The sequence below is a fragment of the Mustelus asterias genome, chromosome 13 (genome assembly GCF_964213995.1).
Source record: "Mustelus asterias chromosome 13, sMusAst1.hap1.1, whole genome shotgun sequence".
In the NCBI taxonomy this organism is placed as follows: Eukaryota; Metazoa; Chordata; class Chondrichthyes; order Carcharhiniformes; family Triakidae; genus Mustelus; species Mustelus asterias.
In genome coordinates, this window is record NC_135813.1 from 104,660,534 (window position 1) to 104,681,773 (window position 21,240).

At 46.0% G+C, this 21,240-nt stretch overlaps 1 protein-coding gene across 1 annotated transcript in view; it reads right to left on the reverse strand.

Moving 5' to 3' along the window:
• The window catches only part of rasal1a (RAS protein activator like 1a (GAP1 like)), a 275,372-nt gene that overhangs the window by 14,973 nt on the left and 239,159 nt on the right, over positions 1–21,240 (reverse strand). Inside the window, exons 18-19 of the mRNA XM_078227421.1 lie at positions 13,192–13,329; positions 4,204–4,339 (exon numbers count right to left, since the gene is read on the reverse strand). Coding sequence (XP_078083547.1) covers positions 4,204–4,339; positions 13,192–13,329 — 274 coding nt within the window. The remainder of the gene's footprint in view (positions 1–4,203; positions 4,340–13,191; positions 13,330–21,240) is intronic.

The following is a 21,240-nucleotide window of genomic DNA, read 5'->3' on the forward strand; positions in this document are numbered from 1 at the left end:
GTTATGGACGTTGGGTCTTTGGCCTTGCATAACAAATAAAATAAAATATAAAAAATAAAAATAAAATAATTTTTCTCATATTGCTATCTGGGGTGTCAGATTAGAATGTAACCGGTTTTTGGGTTCTTCTGGATTTTGGATTAAGGGGAGGTGATGACCTCGTGGTATTGTCACTGGACTATTAATCCAGAAACTCAGCTAATGTTCGAATCCGATCACGCAGGTGGTGGAATTTGAATTCAATAAAAATATTGAATATATCTGGAAAATATCTGGAATTAAGAATCTAATGATGACCATGAAACCATTATCGATTGTCAGAAAAACCCATCTGGTTCACTAATGTCCTTCAGGGAAGGAAATCTGCTGTCCTTACCTGGTCTGGCCTACACGTGACTCCAGAGCCACAGTAATGTGGTTGACTCTCAACTGTCCTCGGGCAATCAGTGATGGGTAATAAATGCTGGTCAGTCAGCGATGCCCATATCCCATGAATGAAAAAAAACACACCAAGTAGCACAGGTTGAACATGTGAGTAACTGCTGGAAAATTCATGCCATTGGCTAAAAAAGCCTAGTGTGTTGAGGCCCTGAGGGAGAGGAAGAGAGAATGTGGAACTGGAAACTGAGGTGCAGATGTTGTCCTTCTGAAATAGTGCTTCAATTAGAAAGTCACTCTTCTTAAAGTCAACTGATTGGAGGATAAGCTGACTAATCTCACTTTAGCAATTTTCAGAGCTAAATTACAATATAAACCAAACTCCAAATAAAAGTAACCAACCTGAAACGTTAACTGTGTCCACAGATGCTGCCTGACCTGCTAATCATTCTACCATTTTCAATTTATAAGTTAAATTATACCAAGGACATGGAACTTTCAAATAATTATTCTTATATTTCTCTTACACACTTGCCATATTTCAAAAATTATTTTCAAGCAGTTTTGACACAAGAAACCCCCATTCAGACATAAACGTTAACCTGAGGTGTGAGTAGTCCATCTCAATTAAACCATATGGAGGCCTTGTGGCATAGTGAGGAGATGCCGGTGTTGGACTGAGGTGGGCACAGTAAGAAGTCTCACAGCACCAGGTTAAAGTCCAACAGGTTTATTTGGAATCATGAGCTTTCAGAGCGCTGCTCCTTCATCAGGTGAGTGACGCTCCGAAAGCTCGTGATTCCAAATAAACCTGTTGGACTTTAATCTGGTGTTGTGAGACTTCTTACTGTGGCACAGTGTTAGCGCCCCTGCCACTAGGCCAGAACCCCCAGGACTTGTTGGCCACTGAAGAAGCGTTCACCATGATACAACGGGCTGATAATCAGCTCGGGAATCCTTCTCCCCACTATTCCCCAAAGTGTAAAAGATTTTGGTGTCAAGATGTGCTTTTAAAAAACAAAATAAACCATGATACAATGGAGTTGACTTTTGGACATTTTTTCCAGGTCTCCTGTTTAGAATATAATCAGCTTATCACTGAGGTGGCAAAAGTGACGCTGGGAATGCTTCAACAAATATATACAATAGACAAATTAACACTTACTCCAAAAAACAAATGATTTGAACACAATTAAATTGTAAAAGTACTTCCATTCATAAATATTACAGCTGAAATCAATTTTACAAAATCCTCTATAAAATCAATGGGTAGAACTTTCCCATCCTGCCTGCCGCGGGAATCGTACTGGGTGGGACAGAGAATTTGATGGACCTCGGGAGCGAATTTCAGGTCTTGGGGCGCATGGTCGGAAAATCCCGCCCAATGTGTCTGGATGATCATCTTAGTCCACTGTCACTTTAGATCAAGCACCCATTGTAGCAAAACTAAAGATTGGATCTCCTTGTTTGAATTCAGGGAGATGTATATTGGAACATCCAGTGTAAACATCCACCAGGTGGCACGGTGGCACAGTGGTTAGCACTGCTGTCATACAGTGCCAAGGACCTGGGCTCAATTCCAGCCTTGGGTGGCTGATTGTGTGGATTGCACATTCCCCCATGTCTGCGTGGGTTTCCTCCGGGTGCTCCCGTTTGCCCCCACAGTCCAAAGATGTGCAGGTTAGATGGATTGGCCATGCTAAATTGTCCCTTAGACGTGTGGGTTAGGGGGGATTAGTGGAGTAAATATGTGGGATTACTGGGATGTGGCGGGGGGGAGGGATGAGCCTTGGTAAGATGTTCTGTCAGAGAGTCATTGCAGACTTGATGGGCCAAATGGCCTCCTGCTGCACTGCAAGGATTCTATCTATGATTCCATAAAAGATTATGGAAAATCAGGTGCAAAAATGATTATAGTATACCTGAACTTCCTCGCTCTTTTATAACTCTCTATTTTTACATCTTGAGTGGTCAGATATCTAAATTCTGAGAACTGCTCACTAGATTTTAGAAAGAACTGGAAACAGAAAATGTGGGGAATACTCAGTAAGTCCAGCAGCATCGATGGTGGGACATACACAATGGCCGGAACTCTACCACCTCGCCCGTCACAGAATCGGAGTGGGCGAGAATCCGACAATGGAAATCTCCAGTGACCTCGTGCGGGAATTTACAGTCTCGCCCGAGCAAAGCCGTAGAATCCCGCCCATCGTGCCAGATCAATGACCTTTCATTCTCAGCTGCTGGAATATTTCCAGCATGTCCTGGTTCTATGCCAGAATATCAAGAAAAGCTCTTTTGTTCAAACCAAACAACCTGTTTGGAAATCTCAGAGAAGGAACCAATCAATTTGAAAATACTGAGAGAGAATTTCAGGTCGAATTGACAGTAAATTAGCCTCTTCTATCAGAAACAGATTACAGTGAAATCAACAAAACAAAACTGTAACAGGTTCTGCAATCTTATTTTATTTATTCATGGGATGTGGGTATCGTTGGCTAGGCCAGTGTTTATTCTCAAACCCTAGTTGCCCTTCAGAAGTTGGTGGGGAGCTGCCTTCATGAATCGCTGTAGTCCCTGAGGTGTAGGTAGATCCACAATGCTGTTAGGAAGGGTGTTCCAGGGTTTTGACCCAGTCACAGTGAAGGAATGGCAATATATTTCTAAATCAACATGGTGTGTGACTTGGTGGCGAACTAACAGATGGTTTGTCTGCTGCCCTTGTCCTTCTAGATGGAAGAGGTCGTGGTTTTGGAAGATGCTGTCAAAGAGCATCGTGTAGATGGTACAGACTGCTGCCAGTGTTGATGATGGTGAATAGAGTGCCGATCAAGTGTATGTGAGTGTGGGTTATACAGGGTATGGGATGGCACAGTGGTTAGCATTGCTGCCTCACAGCGTCAGGGACCCAGTTTCAATTCTGTCCTTGGGTGACTGTCCGTGTGGAGTTTACACGTTCTCCCGATGTCTGTGTGGGTTTCCTCCCGGATGCTCTGGTTTCCTAGAATCCCTACAGTGCAGAAGGAGGCCATTTGGCCCACCGAGTCTGCACCAATCACAATCCCACCCAGGCTCTATCCCCATAACCCCACATATTTACCCTGCGAGTCCCCCAACACTAAGAGGCAATTTAGCATGGCCAATAAATCTAACCTGCACATCTTTGGACTGTGGAATGAAACTGGAGCACGTGGAGGAAACCCACGCAGACATGGGGAGAATGTGCAAACTCCACACAGCCAGTCACCCGAGGATGAAATTGAACCCGGATCCCTGTGAGGCAGCAGTGTTAACCACTGTACCACCCATTCGAATCCCAGATGCCATATGTTAAAAAGTAATATGTTGACTCACTGGTTATGATTATTACAAAATACATGTCGCACAATTAACAAGAAATACTTGTTCTTCATGAAGCAGAACTTGAGCTTAGTGTTGAATGGCAAAGAACAGGAACTTTAATATATTCAATAATGTCTATTTGAAGCACCAGTCATTTTGATCTGCTCAGTTTTGTAAGTTACATTAAAAAAATCTTATTTCCTGAAGTATCTCGTTGATGAGAATAGCACAGCAGAAGTGAATATCAGTATGACAGGGAAAATACAATGACCGTGAATATCCCGGTCACACAGCCATCAAAAAAATGTTAAACGTAAGAATTGTTTTCACGACAATCTGTTGAAGTGTGCATCACAGTTTCACACAGGAAATGAATGATGTGAACAAAAAAAACTTGGCAGCTGTAAATGTTTTCTGCCTGTCGATTGAAACTGGCTCTTAAGGTAAATGTTCAGTTCTATTGGGGAGTTTTTGCCGACTTACCGGTCCTATCGGTGTGCAGGCAACAGGTCCACCGATTGCTCCGGTGAGAACCTGGATGAAAGGAAGGAAGCATGCGCTCATTGTAGATACTGGCTTTCCTGATAGCCGACAGCCACTGGTTCAGTTCATTGACATTCTAGAAGAGAGAGAAATGCACATCAGCATTGACTGTCAAAACCCTTAAATCACCATGGCAGCCATTTTAGCCATGGCACATCAATCCGATGGAATATTGTGTACTGTTCTGGGCATCTCAGATGGAACGTTGTGCAGAGTTCTGGATGCCACACCAGGGGAAGAACGTGTGCACATTGGAGAGAGTGCAGAAGAGGTTTACAAAGATGTTTCCAGGGATAAGAAACTTCAGTTATGAGGATAGATTGGAGAGGTTGGGACTGTTGTCCTTGGAGAGAAGGCCCAGAGGAGGTTTAATAGAGATGTTCAAAATCATAAGGAGCCTGGATAGAGTAGATATGGAGAAATTGTTCCCGCTTGTAAAAGGATCAAGAATGAGAGGGCACAGATTTAAAATGATTTGCAAAAGAAGCAAATGTGATGCGAGAAAAATCTTTTCACATAACAAGTGGTTGGGGTTTAGAAAGCACTGCCTGGAAGTGTTCATACGTTCATACAACATAGGATCAGAATTAGGCCATTCGTCCCATCAAGCCATGGCTGATGTGCTCCTCATCCCCATTTTCCTGCCTTCTCGCCATAACCCTTTAACACATTACCAATTAAAAATCTAACTCCTCCTTAAATTTACTCACCATCCCAGCATCCACCGCACTTTGGGGCAGCGAATTCCACAGATTCACAACCCTTTGGGAGAAGTAGTTTCTCCTCAACTCTGTTTTAAATTTGCTATCCCCTTATCCGAAGACTATGACCTCTCGTCCTAGAATGCCCCACAAGGGGAAGCATCTGCCCCACGTCTACTTTATCCATAGCTTTTATCATCTTGTATACCTCAATTTGATCTCCCCTCATTCTTCTAAATTCCAGCGAGTATCGGCCTAAACTGTTCAATCTCTCTTCATACAGCAAACCCCTCATCTCTGGAAATGTGTGGTGGAGTCAGGTTCAATCGAAACATTCAAGAGGACATTGGCTGATTATTTGAATAGAAACAACATGAAGGGGTATGGGGAAAAGGCGGGGGAATGGCACTAAGTCATAATGCTCATTTCCAGAGCAGGTGCAAACACAATGGGCCAAATGGCCACCTTCTGCACTGTATCAATTCTGTGATCTGAAAGTAATGGTTGCTAAATAAGAAGTTTGATTCGATGGGCCATTTTTAAAGATTTTCATATCTGCGAGCTGCATAATTAAATAACTTTCATGGGCATGGCAGAATTGTTCAGCTTTTCACAACAGTTCCAAGTCTCGGGATTTCCACTGACCCCACCGAAGACCAATAGTGAACTGCAACTCAACATCAAATTAACAGAAGATTGATTTCATCTGCCACAAAAAAATAAAAACATAATCCAAAAGGCAAGATTTGTTTGGTCTGAGTTTCATTTCGTTCCCCTAATCATGATCTACGCAGTTAAAGAAAGGCCTTTTCTGACCTCAAGACATTTTTTAGTATTTTTAAGGTACACTCATTGTTGAAACGCAGTAATTATGGCAGACAGTTTTGTACATTGGAAGGCCACATGAACAGCAATGAGTTAATGACCAGATAACCCATCTTAGGTGTTGACTAAAGGACAACTGTTAGCCAGGACACACAAAATAAACCTCCTCTTCTTTGACATAGAGCCATGGATCATATTTTACAACCACCAGAGTAGACAGGTGGGATCTGTACGTGGCTTAACGTCTTATCCAAACAGCAGCAATCCTTCACTGGGGCATCAGCCTAGGTCATGTACTCAAATCCCAAGAGTAGGAGTTGAACCTCCACCCCTGAGCTCAGAAGCAAGTGCCTCGGATGAATTCATCAGAAGGGAGTCTCTCTCAAAGTGACCGTGGATAGGCATCTTGCATCTTGCCCTTGCTTGGTTCCATTGTCCACTTGAGCTGAGTTCCCCACTGGGAGAACAGATCACTACTGTGTCTATTGTAAAGCAATTTAAATTATAGCTGGCGTTCTCTCCAATTCATTGTAAATATGTTAATAGCAGCCTTTCAAGAGGAACTTTGCTTAACTTGTTGCACAATATGAAACCAAGCAAAGGTATTTAGTATCCAATTATCCAACTAGGGGCGGACTCTGTGGCTGCGACTGGAATTATCTATTTTAGGAAAGGCTCATACATCTTGTTTCACTTAGGCACTTGACGGGCCAGTGATGGGTCCTTGCCCAGAATCGGGTCCTACCAGTTGAAAGCTGCCAGCCAGAGGTCACGGTAGCTTTCTTGAATGGCAGCACCACCGGGGAAGTGATGTCTGCTGCTGGTGTGGCACCTTGCCAAGAACTAGAGTCATCACATGATCCAAGGGAAGAGGTGAGTGAGATGGCAGGAGGGGTATCGCCAGGTGGAGGGGTGGGGAGGGCGGGCATCAGCGGCAAGGAGAGGGGAGAAGAGCCCAGGAACCCACAAACTAACACACCAAGGCTCACCTGTCCTCCTCAACCACATGGCAAGCCCTCTGCCTGCCACATTAATTGCACACATCAGGGCCTCAATTGGCAGTGGGGTAGGGAGGCTTTTCACTGGCCTTCCCACTACAGACTTAATTGGGGTGGAGGCGGGAAGGTGGTGAGCCCCCACCTACCACTCTGCTGCTTAATTTTATGCCCCCACCACCAAAACTGCTAGAGGGAGTGGGGAGGGGCAAAAGATTCCGCCCTCGATCCCCAATTCCCTACCAAAGCTGAACTTTAGTCCCAAAGAATAGACTTGAATTACCTACACAAAGAGCCAGTGGCTGGGAATTCAGGTCGTTTGTTTTATTGAATGCGCCGTGCCTCATCACTCTTTACATAAACTGATGCAGCACAGAGCAGACTAATTGGTTCATTGTTCCCATGCCAGCTATTCACTCCAGAGATTTTCCACTTCCTTACTTCTCCCTGCAATTTGTTCCATTGCCGCCATTTCTCTAATATTACCAAAGACAGACATTTCAGTCCTTCAAGAAGAGAAAGGGATTCTGAGTCTGAACTTTAAAATAGCGTAAGGAATTTAATTCTTTAATTTGGGTGCCATGATGTGGAGATGCCGGTGTTGGACTGGGGAGGGCACAGTAAGAAGTCTCACAACACCAGGTCACCTGATGAAGGAGCAGCGCTCCGAAAGCTCGTGATTCCAAGTAAACCTGTTGGACTTTAACCTGGTGTTGTGAGACTTCTTAGTTTAACTTGGATGGTGAATAAAGAACGGGATAACAGGTCTTTTTAAAAAATTAACAAACGATCCATTAAGATTACAAATTGGAAGGAATTAAATTGCCCAGAAGGTTGAAATCGGAAGCAACATCCCTTTTCCCCAAAGAGGCAAGCCATTCCATTTTGATATGGTCATTAAAATAAATTGCTCATAAATATAAAATTAAAAGAGAAAATGCAGGATGTACTCAGCAAGTCTGGCAGCATCTGTGGAGAAAGAAACAGTTAACGTTTTGAGTCCCTTCTATAGAACTGAAGAAGGCTAGAAATGTGATAAATTATATAGTTGGAGTGGGGCGGGCGAGGGGGGGTGGGGGGCAGAACGGAAGATCAGGGATAGGTCAGAGCTAAGGAGACATGAGACAAAGTGGAATGTTAATGGTGGCATTAAGGACTGAAAAAGTCCTAATAGTGGAATAAAGGTAAGATAGTAGAATGTGTTACTAGGAGAACAAAGCTCAGTGTTCCAACAACTCACAGACGCCAACATCCATCACTCTACTGCTCATCAATATTCTACCTTCAGGACAGCTAGTTCACAAGTCTAGCCACACCTTTACAAAATTACATTCTTACATTTCTAATGCCCTTTTCATACACTTCATAAGATAAGCAAGCTGCTATCACAGCCGCTTACAATGCAGAAGGAGGCCATTTGGCCCATTGTTTCTGGGCCAGTCCTTTGGTACGGCACTCCGTAATGAATGCCCCTACCTGCACTTAACTCCAAAGATGTGCAAGTTAGGTGGATTGGCCATGATAAATTGTCCATTAGTGTAAGGTGGATGTTGGGAGCATGGCTGAGGAGAAGATCAGATATGGCGGACTCATTGTCTGGTGCTGCATACATGCGTGCATGAGTTAGCTTTTGAGAGACACAGAATTGTGGTGAGGAGCGAGTTTACTCAGTCTTTTCATCATTTAATCACAAATTAATTCTCAATTCTTGATTGGCAGCTCAATGAAATGGAGGTTATCCAAGGCTCTGAAGCCAAGTACTGACCCCACCATTGACGACATTCAGCAGACAAAGTCTAACTCTCTGGAATTCCCTCCCTGAACCTTTCCACCTCAAGATCCTCCTCAGAACCCACTTATTTGATCAACAGCACGGTTAGCACTACTGCCTCACAGCGCTAGGAACCCGGGTTCAATTCCGGCCTCAGGTGACTGTGTGGAGTGTGCACGTTCTCCCCGTGTCTGTCTGGGTTTCCTCGATGTGCTCTGGTTTCCTCCCACAGTCCAAAGATGTGCAGGTTAGGTGGATGGGCCATGGGAAATTTGCACGAGTGGGCTTGGGCAAAATGCTCTTTTGGAGAGTTGGTAAAGACGTAATGGGCCGAATGGCCTTCTTCTGCACTGTAGGGATTCTATGGAACTCCTTGGTGGAGGCCATTTAGCGGATTCCCTGCTGGGTGCCACGGCCTCTGCGCATCTCTGGGCCCCAGATTTCTGGTGTTGTCAGCTCCACGCTACCCAAGGTGTAAAGTGGCAATGCCAAAGGGGTGCCTTGTCCTGCCCACCGGGTACTGGGCAATGCCAAGGGGGTGGGGCCAGAGGGGGGCATGGCCTATTGTGGACAGGACCTCTGGGGGCGATCAGTCGGGATATGGGTTCCTGCTGCCACTCTGCAGTTGGGATCAGGGAGGGAGGGAAGGGGCTGATCGGGGCTGGCCATCGGGGGGAGGGCAGGCTGCCGTGAGGATCAGGGCTGCGGGTGGGGGGGTCTGGACTGCCTGGGGGGGGGGGGGGGGGGGGGGGCGGGGGGGGCGGTGTTGGGGAGATCGGGACTGTTGTGGGGGGTCGGGAATGCCGAGGGTGTGGTTGTCGGGGAGATTGATTGTGTTTGCCTGGATGGCGGGGGGGCTTGGGGAGATCGAGGCAGGGTGGGGGCGTGGGGGATAGTCAGGACTACCAGAGGGGTGTTGTGTGGGAGGTCCAGACTGCCGGTGAAGGGGTGCGGTTCAGTGAGATCGGGACAGCCAAGGGGATGGCGGGTGCTCAGGGAGATGGAGGCGGGTCAGTGGGGGAGCTTCGGGGCTGGCCCAGGGACATCCAGGGGGCCAGAGATCAGGGAATGGGAGGGGGTTGGAGGGGCAGCAATGCAGGGTCGGGGGGCTGGCCAGCGATCAGAGACCAACGATCGGGAGGCCAGCAGTGCAGGACTACTGCGCATGCGTTGATCTCTGCTATGACAGATTGGCGCATGCACAATGGCTCGCTCAGCGCTATGCCGGCTGTCTCTCCAGCGGGAATAGAGCCCAACCCCCGGATTTCCATTGTGAATTTCGCGAGGCCACGGAGAGTGGGGGATTTATTTTGAAAATCCCGCTGAAAAAGCCAGCGGGATTTACTCCTATTTTCACACAAATTCGGCACTTGCAATTTTTTTGGGAGAACCTATGCCTGCTTCATTTTAAACATAAAGAACAAATTTCCATTGCTCCAGGAGCCAGTCAAGCTGCCTTTAAACAATTCAGTCCTCAGCAGGAGTGGGGAGGGGGGAGTGGGGGGGTGCGATCAGATTGACTTGGTTGCTGTCAGTTTGTCAGATCACTCAGGCTTCCTGATGGCCACAGAGTAAGAGCAAGAACAGTACCAAACTTGACTGTTTCCCACAGAGTCACACCCCATGGGCTTCAGTCACTCAGAGAAGCTGTCATTCCCTGACAGCTGGAGGCAGCTGCTGAGTGCTGGACTGCTGTTCACAGCAAAATGTCAGAGGCTGTGGGAGAAATAAGAGAGGAAAAGCCTCAAAGTGACCCATCACCCGCCTCACATGTAACTGTGACTTCAAGTAATCATTACAGCAAATAGAGAGAGGCAGGAAAAATCAGCGAGGCACACAGATATATCAGATATAGCATCATTGGGTGAAAGTGCCTTCCGTACCTCGTCAACATTAAGATATCATCCTGAGTGATTGTGACTGTAGCTCACCCAACACCTCTACTTTCACAGGAGGTGAAGGAAATTTTGCATGTCCTCTACGACTCTCACCAATTTTTATAGAAGCACCATAGAAAGCATCCTTTCTGGATGTATCAAAGATTGGTATGGCTTCTGCTCTGCCCAAGACCGCAAGAAATTACAAAGGGTTGTGAACATAGCACAGTCCATCACGCAAATCAGCCTCCTTTCCATTGACTTTGTCTACACTGCCTCGGAAAGGCAGCCAGCATAATCAAGGACCTCATGCAGCCTGACATTCTCTCTTCCACCTTCTTCAGTCAGGAAAACGATACAAAAGTCTGAGGTCACATACCAACCAGCTCAAGAACAGCTTCTTCCCTGCTGCCATCAGACTTTTGGTGGACCTACCTTATAGTAAGCTGATCTTTCTTTACACCTTAGCCATGACTGTAACACTATATTCTGCACCCTCTCCTTTCCTTCTCCCCTCCGTACTCTATGAACGGTATGTTTTTGTCTGTATAGCGCGCAAGAAACAATACTTATCACTGTATCCTAATACATGTCAAATAATAAATCAAGGGCGCAGGATGGCACAGTGGTGGGCACTGCTGCCTCACAGCACCAGGGACCTGGGTTCGATTCCCAGTTTGGGTCACTGTCTGTATGGAATTTGCACGTTCTCCTCGTGTCTCGTGTCTCCGGTTTCCTCCCACAGTCCAAAGATGTGCAGGTTAGGTGCATTTGCCATGCTAAGTTGCCTTTTAGTGTCTCAGGGTGCGTAGGTTAGGGGGATTAGCAGGGTAAATATGTGGGGTTATGGGGATAGGGCGTGGGTGGGATTGTGGTCGGTGCAGACTCGATGGGCCGAATGGCCTCTTTCTGCACTGTAGGTTTCTATGATTTCTATGATTCCAAATCAAATTCTTCTCACTCTCAAGCATATGGAAAACATTCACATTCTCTCTCTGTCAGCCCAACTAACTCCACGGTTGCTGGCGCTGTACGCTCTGAATTCCTGATTGACATTTTCACTTTGGGGTTAGGACACAGGAACCAAGCCTGTTTCCAGGGGCTTGAATCCACCGGGGTAGGGGTTGGGAGGAGTTGGGGGGGGGGGGGGGGGGGGCGGATTGGGTGAGAGTGGGGGGGGGAGTGGAGGGGGGAGTGGGTGGCAGAATGACCAGGACGGTCCCTTATTAGTATGGAAGTAATTTCTCTGTCCAATTACGCGCAGCGATCAGGCTCTTGAAGCTGGACAACTAATCAGAGGTCTCCAAGTTTCAGTGGAGCACCTGGAAGGGGAATTCAACAAGAAGCCACTTTTCAAAACGATTTACTTGATAAGTACAAAAACATCTTGGCCCCTACTGCGCCCTCTGTGTCAGAGGGAAGCCCCTCTACAGGACGGCCTTGCACTGCGACCCCACCCAGACGGGCAGGGAAAGCCTCGCAGCCAGCCTGCAGTGGTGGCCAGCGCCCCGCCATGTGGCTGGGTGCCCACTGCCAGGATGGTGAACTGCACCCCCATCATGTCGGGAAACTGGAGGCCAACTGGAAATGGTCCACCAGCCTCTCTCTCTGAATAATAACAAGTCTAATCATTTACCCCCATTATGGGGGCAGACAACCTCGCTGGACCCCAAACCCAGCTCAGTAAACACGGCCATTTGTGGGAACAGAGATGGGAAACCGGCACGCCAGTCTCTGCAAGTATTTCAGGTCCTGTTTGCCTCTATTTCTGACCTAATTAGTAGGGCCCAAAAATCCAGCCTGAAGAATGGGATGACTCCAAATCGCACCGAGCTCAGTGCCAGAAAATACAGCATCATAATTTTTGCCTCACGTTTGTACCTGAAGGCACTGACTCCACCTGGCATCTGGGTTTCCCCTTCAGTCCAGTTCTAATGATCGAACCAGCCTGTTAAACCCCGAGTGTGGATTTATAACCCACTATATCATCCTCTCCATTCTTCTATTCAATTCTTTTGTGGGACATGGGCGTCGCTGGCTGGACAGCATTTATTGCCCAAACCCAGTTGCCCTTGAGAAGCTGGTGGTGAGCTGCCTTCTTGAATCGCTGCAGTCCATCTGCTGTGGGTTGACCCACAATGCCGTTAGGGAGGGAATTCCAGGATTTTGACCCAGCGACTGCGAAGGAACGGCAGCGATATGTTTCCAAGTCAGGTCGGTGAGTGACTTGGAGGGGTACTTTCAGATGGTGGTGTTCACATGTATCTGCTGCCCTTGTCCTTCTTGATGGAAGTAGTCATGAACTTGGAAGACCACCACTGAGAACATCCCTCTATAGGTTTGCAAACCCCAATTTCACATGTTTAACGCTGGCCTGTTCAGCTCTCCTCTTCAGAAACTTCAGCAATCAATGTCCTTTCTTCCTTTCTGCACCTATCATACATGCTAACTTGACCCTAGGGGGATTCGTGAGGTAAATAAGTGGGGTTACAGGGATAGGGTGCGATCATTGTCAGCATGGGCTGAATGGCCTCCTTGTATACTGTAGGGATTCTAGAATTCTAGGATTTCTATCCTAGGAGCAGACTCACTGAAAGGAACATGAGCTCAATAAAAGATAGAGAAGGCGGGTTCACAATTCTCTTCTATTTAGGTCAGGTAAACTGTGTATACAATTCTGAGCATTCCACGAAATATAAACCAAAGGCAACATTGAAATATTGCAAGGAATTGTAAAGTAAGTGCTGTGTATAGTTTACCTTACACTGGATGTACATAATGTGGAGCTGAGCCTCGCTGTCCTGGGTGATAATCTGCATCATATGGAGCTGCTGGAAAGCATTTTCATCCACTCGCTCGACTGCACATATACGCTGGACTGGAATCGATGACCGCACCTGAGACATGTTACACAGCACAGGAACATCAGTGGATGCTTGACTGAACTCAAGAGTTCTGAATCATCAGCTCCCACGCCAGTTGGGGAACTGACATATTCTAAGAATAGTTTCAAATTTCAGCTGGAAGATGGTAACAAAAAAATCAGATACAGAAAAAATAAATAAACTGTTCATTGTCAGGAGAAAAACAGAACAAATGAGAAAAACCTGGATTGGAAAATCACCCCACATGCTACAATCACTGGGATTTTCAAAACCAATGAGGGATCAGCGGGATAATTTTGGGTGGGATTTTCCGCCTTCCTCCGCGGCATGTTTTGTGGCAGCGGAGGCCGCCCGCCATTGGCCATCAGCAAGTCTTCCAGTCCCGCTGCTGACCATGGGTTTCCCCATTGTTCACACCCTCCAGTGTCAGGGAGCCCGCGGCAAGCAGGCACTGTTGGCCAGAGGGAACAGCCAGAAAATTTCAACCATTAGTGTTCTGGTTTTTGGATCGCCACGATATAGAATCCTACTCTGTGCAGACAGAGGTCATTTGGCCCATCGAGTCGGCACTAACTCTCTGATAGAACATCTTACCCAGACCCTATCCCCGTAACCCCACATATTTACCCCACTAGTCCCCGTAACATACACATTTTGGGATACTAAGGGGTAACTTAGCATGGCCAATCCACCGATCCCGCACACCTTTGGAGTGTGAGAGGAAACCGGCACACTCGGAGGAAACCTACATAGACACGGGGAGAATGAGCAAACTCCACACAGACAGCCACCAAGACCGGACGTGAACCCGGGTCCCTGGCGCTGTGAGGCAGCAGTGCTAACCACTGTGCCACCCTGAACACCGGATCCGCAGAAAACCACATGTAAGATCATGCACTATAATCGGCGACTGATTAACAAGGTAGGATAAGGAATTAATAACTTAAACAACTCAATCCAGCAGCAAGTTCAGAAATGAATGCAGTGTTAAGCACTAGAGCATTATGGAAAGGGACTGATTCGATTGAAGAAAGCTACACTCTTCTGGCATGTCACTGGGGATGATGTAATTCAATGGAATGAGAATACCAAAATCAAAATGCATTTTTCTGAAAGAAAATAATCCCATCTGCAGAATCTCAATATATCGTTCTGAACAAATGTAATGTTAATTTAAATGGGTCGGAGCAGGATGGTTGAAAATTCAATATAGAGGATCAAGCACTACCATTTCTGATCTCCATTTCAGCAACAATGCCCTTTTGTTTTGGATCTTCCCTTCAAAAGTACACAAGTATTGACCATTGCTGATGCCACCACCATGGTGGGTCGGCTCTCAAACAATGACTTGACGGAATACAGGAAAGAGATAGAGAATCTGGTGAACTGGTGCAACAACATCTCTCCCTCAATGTCAGTAAAACAAAGGAGCTAGTTATCGACTTCAGGAAGCGTAGTGGAGGGCATGTCCCTGTCGACTTCAACAGGGATGAAGTGTTAAATGGTCGAGCGCTTCAAGTTTCTAGGTCTCCAGATCACCAATAACCTGTCCTGGTCCCTCCACACTGACACTATAGTTAAGAAAGCCTACCAACACCTCTGCTTCCTCAGAAGGCTAAGAAAATTTGGTACATCCGTTATGAATGATACCAATTTTTACAGATGCACCATCGAAAGCATCCTTTCTGGTTGTATCACAGCTTGGTACGGTTCCTGCTTTGACCAAGACCGCAAGAAACTACAAAGGGTTGTGGACGTAGCCCAGTCCATCACGCAAACCAGCCTCCCATACCAATTGACTACACTTGTCGCTGCCTCAGGAAAGCAGCCAGCATAATCAATGTCCCCATGCAGCCTGGACATTCTCTCTTCCACCTTCTTCAGTTGGAAAATTGATACAAAAGTCACATATCAACTGACTCAAGAACAGCTCCTTCCCTGCTGCCATCAGACTTTTGACTGGTTCATTCATATATTACGCTGATCTTTCTCTTCACCCTACCTGCAACTGCAACACTATATTCTGCACCCTCTCCTTTCCTTCTCCCCATGAATGGAATGTTTTGTCTGTACAGCGCGCAAGAAACAATACTTCACTGTATCCTAATACATGTGACAATAATAAATTCAAATCAAATCAAACATTTGACAGAGTCACTAGGATGAATTTTACATGAGGGGTTGGCACTTGGTTCAGACATTACAATGTTGATAAATCTCAAAGCTGACCTCAACCCGGGTTTGATGGAAGCAGCAAAGGTCGGGTTGTCAGGAAGCGGGTTGGAAATTGGAATTTGTTAATGAGGCTAGTGGGCCCCAGTTTAAATTTACAGATTTAACAGTGGCCAGCTATATTTCCAGAAGGAAATTTGACAGCTGGAATGAGTACTGCTTTTGGGGAAAATAAAGGTGTCTTTATAGCACTGCTTGTGGGTTGGGAGCTCTGCTTGTGGGCATGGGAAAAGTAGGAGTTCTACCCATGGTTAACAGGTAGAACACCTGCCTCCTTCAGACTCCAGGGTTGGATCCGACCACCTTGGGAACAGATTTGCATATCTGGGAGGAAGGATTGGACCTCCCTGGGATCCCAGAAGCAGCAGCAGATATCCAATATGTTCATGTAGCCTGCTCTGGAACATACCCTGCTCAAGAGTCACAGAATCACACAGTGCAGAGAGGCCCAATGGCCCATCAAGTTTGCACCAATATGTAAAAAACACCTGGTCTACCTACCTAATCCCATTTATCAGCACTTGATGCATAGCCTTGAATGTGGTGTCATGCCAAGTGCTCATCCAGGTACTCTTTAAAAGATGTGAGGCAACTCGCCTTCACCAGCAGCGCAAGCAGCACCCTTTGGGCAAAAGTCTTTTCCTCATATCCCCCCCTAAACCCCCCTCACCTTGAACCTTTGTCTCCTTGTGACTGACCCTTCAGCGAAGGGGAACAGCTGCTCCCTATCTGCCCTGTCCATGCCTCATAATCTTGTACACCTCAATCAGGTTGCCCCTCAGTCTTTTCTGTTTCAATGAAAACAACCTAAGCCTATCCAACTTGTTTTCTAAAAGGCTTCCAGTCACTAAAGCAGCCTCTGTCATCACTCTCTGACTCCTACAACTGAGCCAATTTTGAATCCACCTTATCAAATTCCCCTGTATCCCATTTGCATTTACCTTCCTTATAAGTTTCCCATGTAGGACCTTGTCCAAATAAACTACATTGACTGCACTACCCTCAACTACATACTTGGTCACCTCCTCAAAAAATTTATTCAAATTCGTTAGGTGTGACCTCCCTCTAACGAAGCCATGCTGACTATCCCTGATCAAGCTTTGCCTCTCCAAGTGGAGATCGATGCTTTCCTTCAGAAGTTTCTCCAATAGTTTCCCTATCACTGACGTGAGACTCACTGGTCTGTAGACTCACTGGTTTGACAAAGGGTCATTTAGACTCAAAACGTCAGCTCTTTTCTTTCCTTACAGATGCTGCCAGACCTGCTGAGATTTTCCAGCATTTTCTCTTTTGGCCACTGGTCTGTAGTTCCCTGGCTTATCTCTGCAACCCTTCTTAAATATTGGGACCACATTAGCTATTCTCCAGTCACGTGGCACCTCCCCCGTGGCCAGAGATGAATCAGAAATTTGGGTCAGTGTTCCTGCAGTCTCTGTTCAATTGAAAGCCAAGCTTGACTTTCAGGCCGGGTACCGTGTCACAGATAAAACTCCACTTCACACTGGGAATCCTGTATCCGGGATTCCCAGATATAACTCCTCCATCCCCTATCCTCCACCTATTGCAATGCAATCCTGTCAATTTTGACCCCATCAAAGCAGAAGCCTCCATGCACTTTCGCACAATGAAATGTAATTCCATTACTGATCAATGATGTTCAGACATGAATGATGGGGTCATGACAATTGAAGAAAAGCCTTCAGAAGGTGTAACTGCTACTTTGTGCTCGAAATTAGTAAGAACACAAATGGCATAGACTAAACATACCGACATCGGAACAGGGCAAAGGCATTCAGTGCTGATGTTAGAAGAAGATAAAGGAAACCAAATGGTAAAACAATGAAACGTAAGATAAAATAATAGTTGTGTACTGTGATGAAATACATATATTCTGATGAATCTATAAACAGACAGTGGTATTATCTTACCTCTGTGGAGTTGTGTTACAAATCTTTACCCATGGTTACAGGATACAAAATGACAAGAATTGAGGGATATCGCAAGTTCATTTTTGTCATTTATTCTAGTTCACAGCCCAATTGAGAATTCTGACGGACTATCCCTATAGAATTCCAGTGGGAGTCTGCTTGAAGCTATTGATTTGACAGGAAACCCAGTTTCATCAGCTCCCTTCCTAATTCAGGAGTTCTCGCTCCGTCTTGTAATGGGCAAAACCTCCACTCATCTCTTAGAAGACTCATGGCCAGAGGCAAGGATTCCCTACAGCAGGAGTCCCCTGGCTCAGGAAACTACATCAAAAGAGCTGAGACAGACTAGTCTCCAGTGGGTTGTGGGTGAGCCTCAGTGTGTGGTGAGGCAGGTAGGGAATGCAACCTGAAACCCTTTAGGGGGAGGTTGATTTTTAATATAAATTCTACTGGGTCTTTTATTGAGAGATCTGGACGACTTCTATCAGGGAATCATAGGATCCCTTCAGTGCAGAAGGAGGCCATTCGGCCCGACAACAATCCTGCCCAGATCCTATCCCTTTAATCCCACATATTTACTTTGCTAGTCCCCCTGTCACTAAGGGGCAATTTAGCATGGCCAATCAACCTAACCAGGATATCTTTGGAGTGTGGGAGGAAACCGGAGCACCCGGAGGAAACCCACACAGATATGGGGAGAACGTGTGGACTCCACGCAGACAGTGACCCGAGGCCGGAACTGAACCCGGGCCCCTGGTGCTGTGAGATAGCAGTGCTAACCACTGTGCCGATAATGTATCGATAATAGTGATGAGGACTTTTGTAGGTGAAGGTATGGACACAAGAGAAGCACCAGCACTGGTACAAGCACCCTGTTTCAATATGGTGGCCTTGGCTAGCACAACGGACTCCAGCAGTCACCGCTCCGACAGACATTAGTAAGCAGACTCCTTGCTTAACAGTTGAGGTCGCAGTCCGTAGATTTATGAACATAATATATACAACAATGTTGACCTCTTCCCCCTTTTAATAAATCACTTTTAGCATCCTGCAAAGAGCAATGTTTACATCAGGCAGAGAAATGTAAACAGTCAGCGACATTATTTTGCCTCAGATAAACATTAATTTATTATTCATGTATGTGGTGCCTTTCAATCATGTTGCTGTCACTCTAGGTTAAAAAAAACATTTGTATGTATAAACGCAGAACATTTCGCTCAACATTAATAGTTTAGAAATTACTGCCAACAAACCCTTTAAATATTCAAATACTATTCTTGTCTGATGGGCTGAGGGAGACACTAGCCCATTTATTTTAAATGGATTCACGACATGGTGATATCAGTGAGGGAGCAGGCCAAACAAAAATAATCCAAACGAATCTATAATGACACTCAATAAGTCCATGGCTCTTAGATTTTTATGTAGTAAACTATAACTTGCTAACTAATGACTGATCCATTGATAAAACTGAACAATTCAGTGAAATGGAAATGATTTTTCGTTCATGGGACATGGGTGTCACTGGGCTGGATCAGCATCTGTTGCCCATCGCTAGTTGCACTGAACTGAGTGTCTCTCTCGGCCATTTCAGAGGGCAGTTGAGGGTCAACCACATTGCTGTGGGTCTGGAGTCACATGTAGACCAGACCAGGTAAGGATGGCAGATTTCTTTTCCTAAAGAACACCAGTGAACCAGATGGGTTTTTACAACAGAGAACAACAAAGAACAAAGAACAATACAGCACAGGAACAGGCCCTTCGGCCCTCGAAGCCCGCGCCGCTCCCCTGTCCAGGATTGAATCCTGAATCCAGGATCCCCGCCTAATTTTCCAGCCTATCTACATACTAATATCCTATCCACCGAGCTGTCCCTCACAGCTACAATTGGCAATGGCTTCATGGTCACAATTAAGCTTTTAATTCCATTTTTTAAATCCAAATTTCATCATTGCCATGGTGGGATTTGAATCTGGTTCCCCAGAGCATTACCCTGGGTCTCTGGATTACTAATTCAGTGACAATGCCACTGCGGCTCAACCTCCCCTAATGTCCCTACAGGACATTAGTCAACCAGATGGGTTTTCCTGACAACCAATGATTGTTTTCATGGTCATCATCGCTGAGACAAGCCTACACTTCCAGATTTACAAACTGAATTCAAATTCCACCAGCTGCCATGGTAGGATTGAACCCTTACATGGGTAAGATGGGTATGGAGGGATGTGGGCCAAACGTGGGCAATTAGCATTAGCTTAGGGGTTAAAAAAAGGGCGGCATGGACAAATTGGGCCTTTTTCCATGCTGTAAATCTCTATGACTCTACCTGTCCAGTGCATTAGCCTGGGCATCTGGATAACTAGTCCAGTGGTCATGAATCTTGTGTGTCCTCTTTCACTGCTGTCTTGTTTCACAATTAAGCAGCAATAAACTAGGACGCATTCATTCAATTTCAATTGCACAGTCCAGCTTGGTAACGCACTGCATGCGAGAACTAGTGACCAATGTTCCATGATGCTCCCACTCTGCACGGCTCTGCTACCCTCTCTGTATCAGAAATCAGATTCAGCTTGTCAAAGTTTTGAAGAAGTGAACAGTTTGGCTGTGTGTGTCAAATTGGAAAATCAGCTTCCAATCATCTGAACTCATCGCAAAAACAATGCAAGGAGTTATTTATCACCTTGGTCCTGAATTATTCATGTATAGTTGACAGTGACTTTAAGCTAGCACCAGATTCTCCCCACAAACCCCAGGAAAAGTTTTCTTTTAATTCAGTCAAATGAGCTTAAGCATTAAGACATGGATCATAGAATCCCTACAGTGCAGAAGAGGCCATTCAGCCTATCGAGTCTGCACCAACTCTCTGACAGAGCATCCCACCCAGGTCCTATCCCCCGCCTCATCCCCGCAATGCCACACATCTACCATGGCTAATCCATCTAACCTACACATCTTTGGACACTAAGGGGCAATTTAGTATGGCCAATCCACCTAACACGCACATCTTTGGACTGTGGGAGGAAAGTGGAGCACCTGGGGAAAACCCACGCAAACACGAGAACATGCAAACTCCACACAGTCACCCGAGGCCAGAATTGAACCCAGGTCCTTAGCATCGTAAGGCAACAGTGCTAACCCCTGTGCCAATGTGCCAACCATTGCCATATCAATAATAAAGATGATCGGTGCATAATCACCTCTGAGATTTTGGATAAACAAAAAAGGTTTTTGATGAATAAAAGCAAATGACTGCGGATGCTGGAATCTGAGGAACAAAAACACAAAATGCTAGAATATCTCAGCAGGTCTAACAGTATCTGTGGAGAGAGAACAGAGCTGATGTTTCAGGTTTGAATGACTCAAATGGACAAAGAGCCATCCAGACTCTGATGAAGGGTCATCCAGACTCGAAACATTGGCTCTGTTCTCTCTCCACATTGGCTGCCAGACCTGCTCAGGGTTTTTGATAAATCTACCAGAAAAGGAGTATTTTCAGACAGCCAATGGGCTGGGTTTTTGGGGTGGGACAGAGGGAGGACATGTCCCCTTTTCTTTGCACGCTGCCTCTTTTTGTTTGGCTCATGTCCAACCCTTGTTGCCCCTCGTGATGCCTTGTCCTTATATTGTGGCTTGTTGTCTTCTCGTCTCCTAAGCCCTTTCCTTTTTTTATTATTACTCATGTGAGTTTTTTCTCATGTGGGGCAGTGGATAGGGGCCATACCTGTGTGGGGGCGGGGGGGGAAGTGGGGAGGGGGACGGGGAG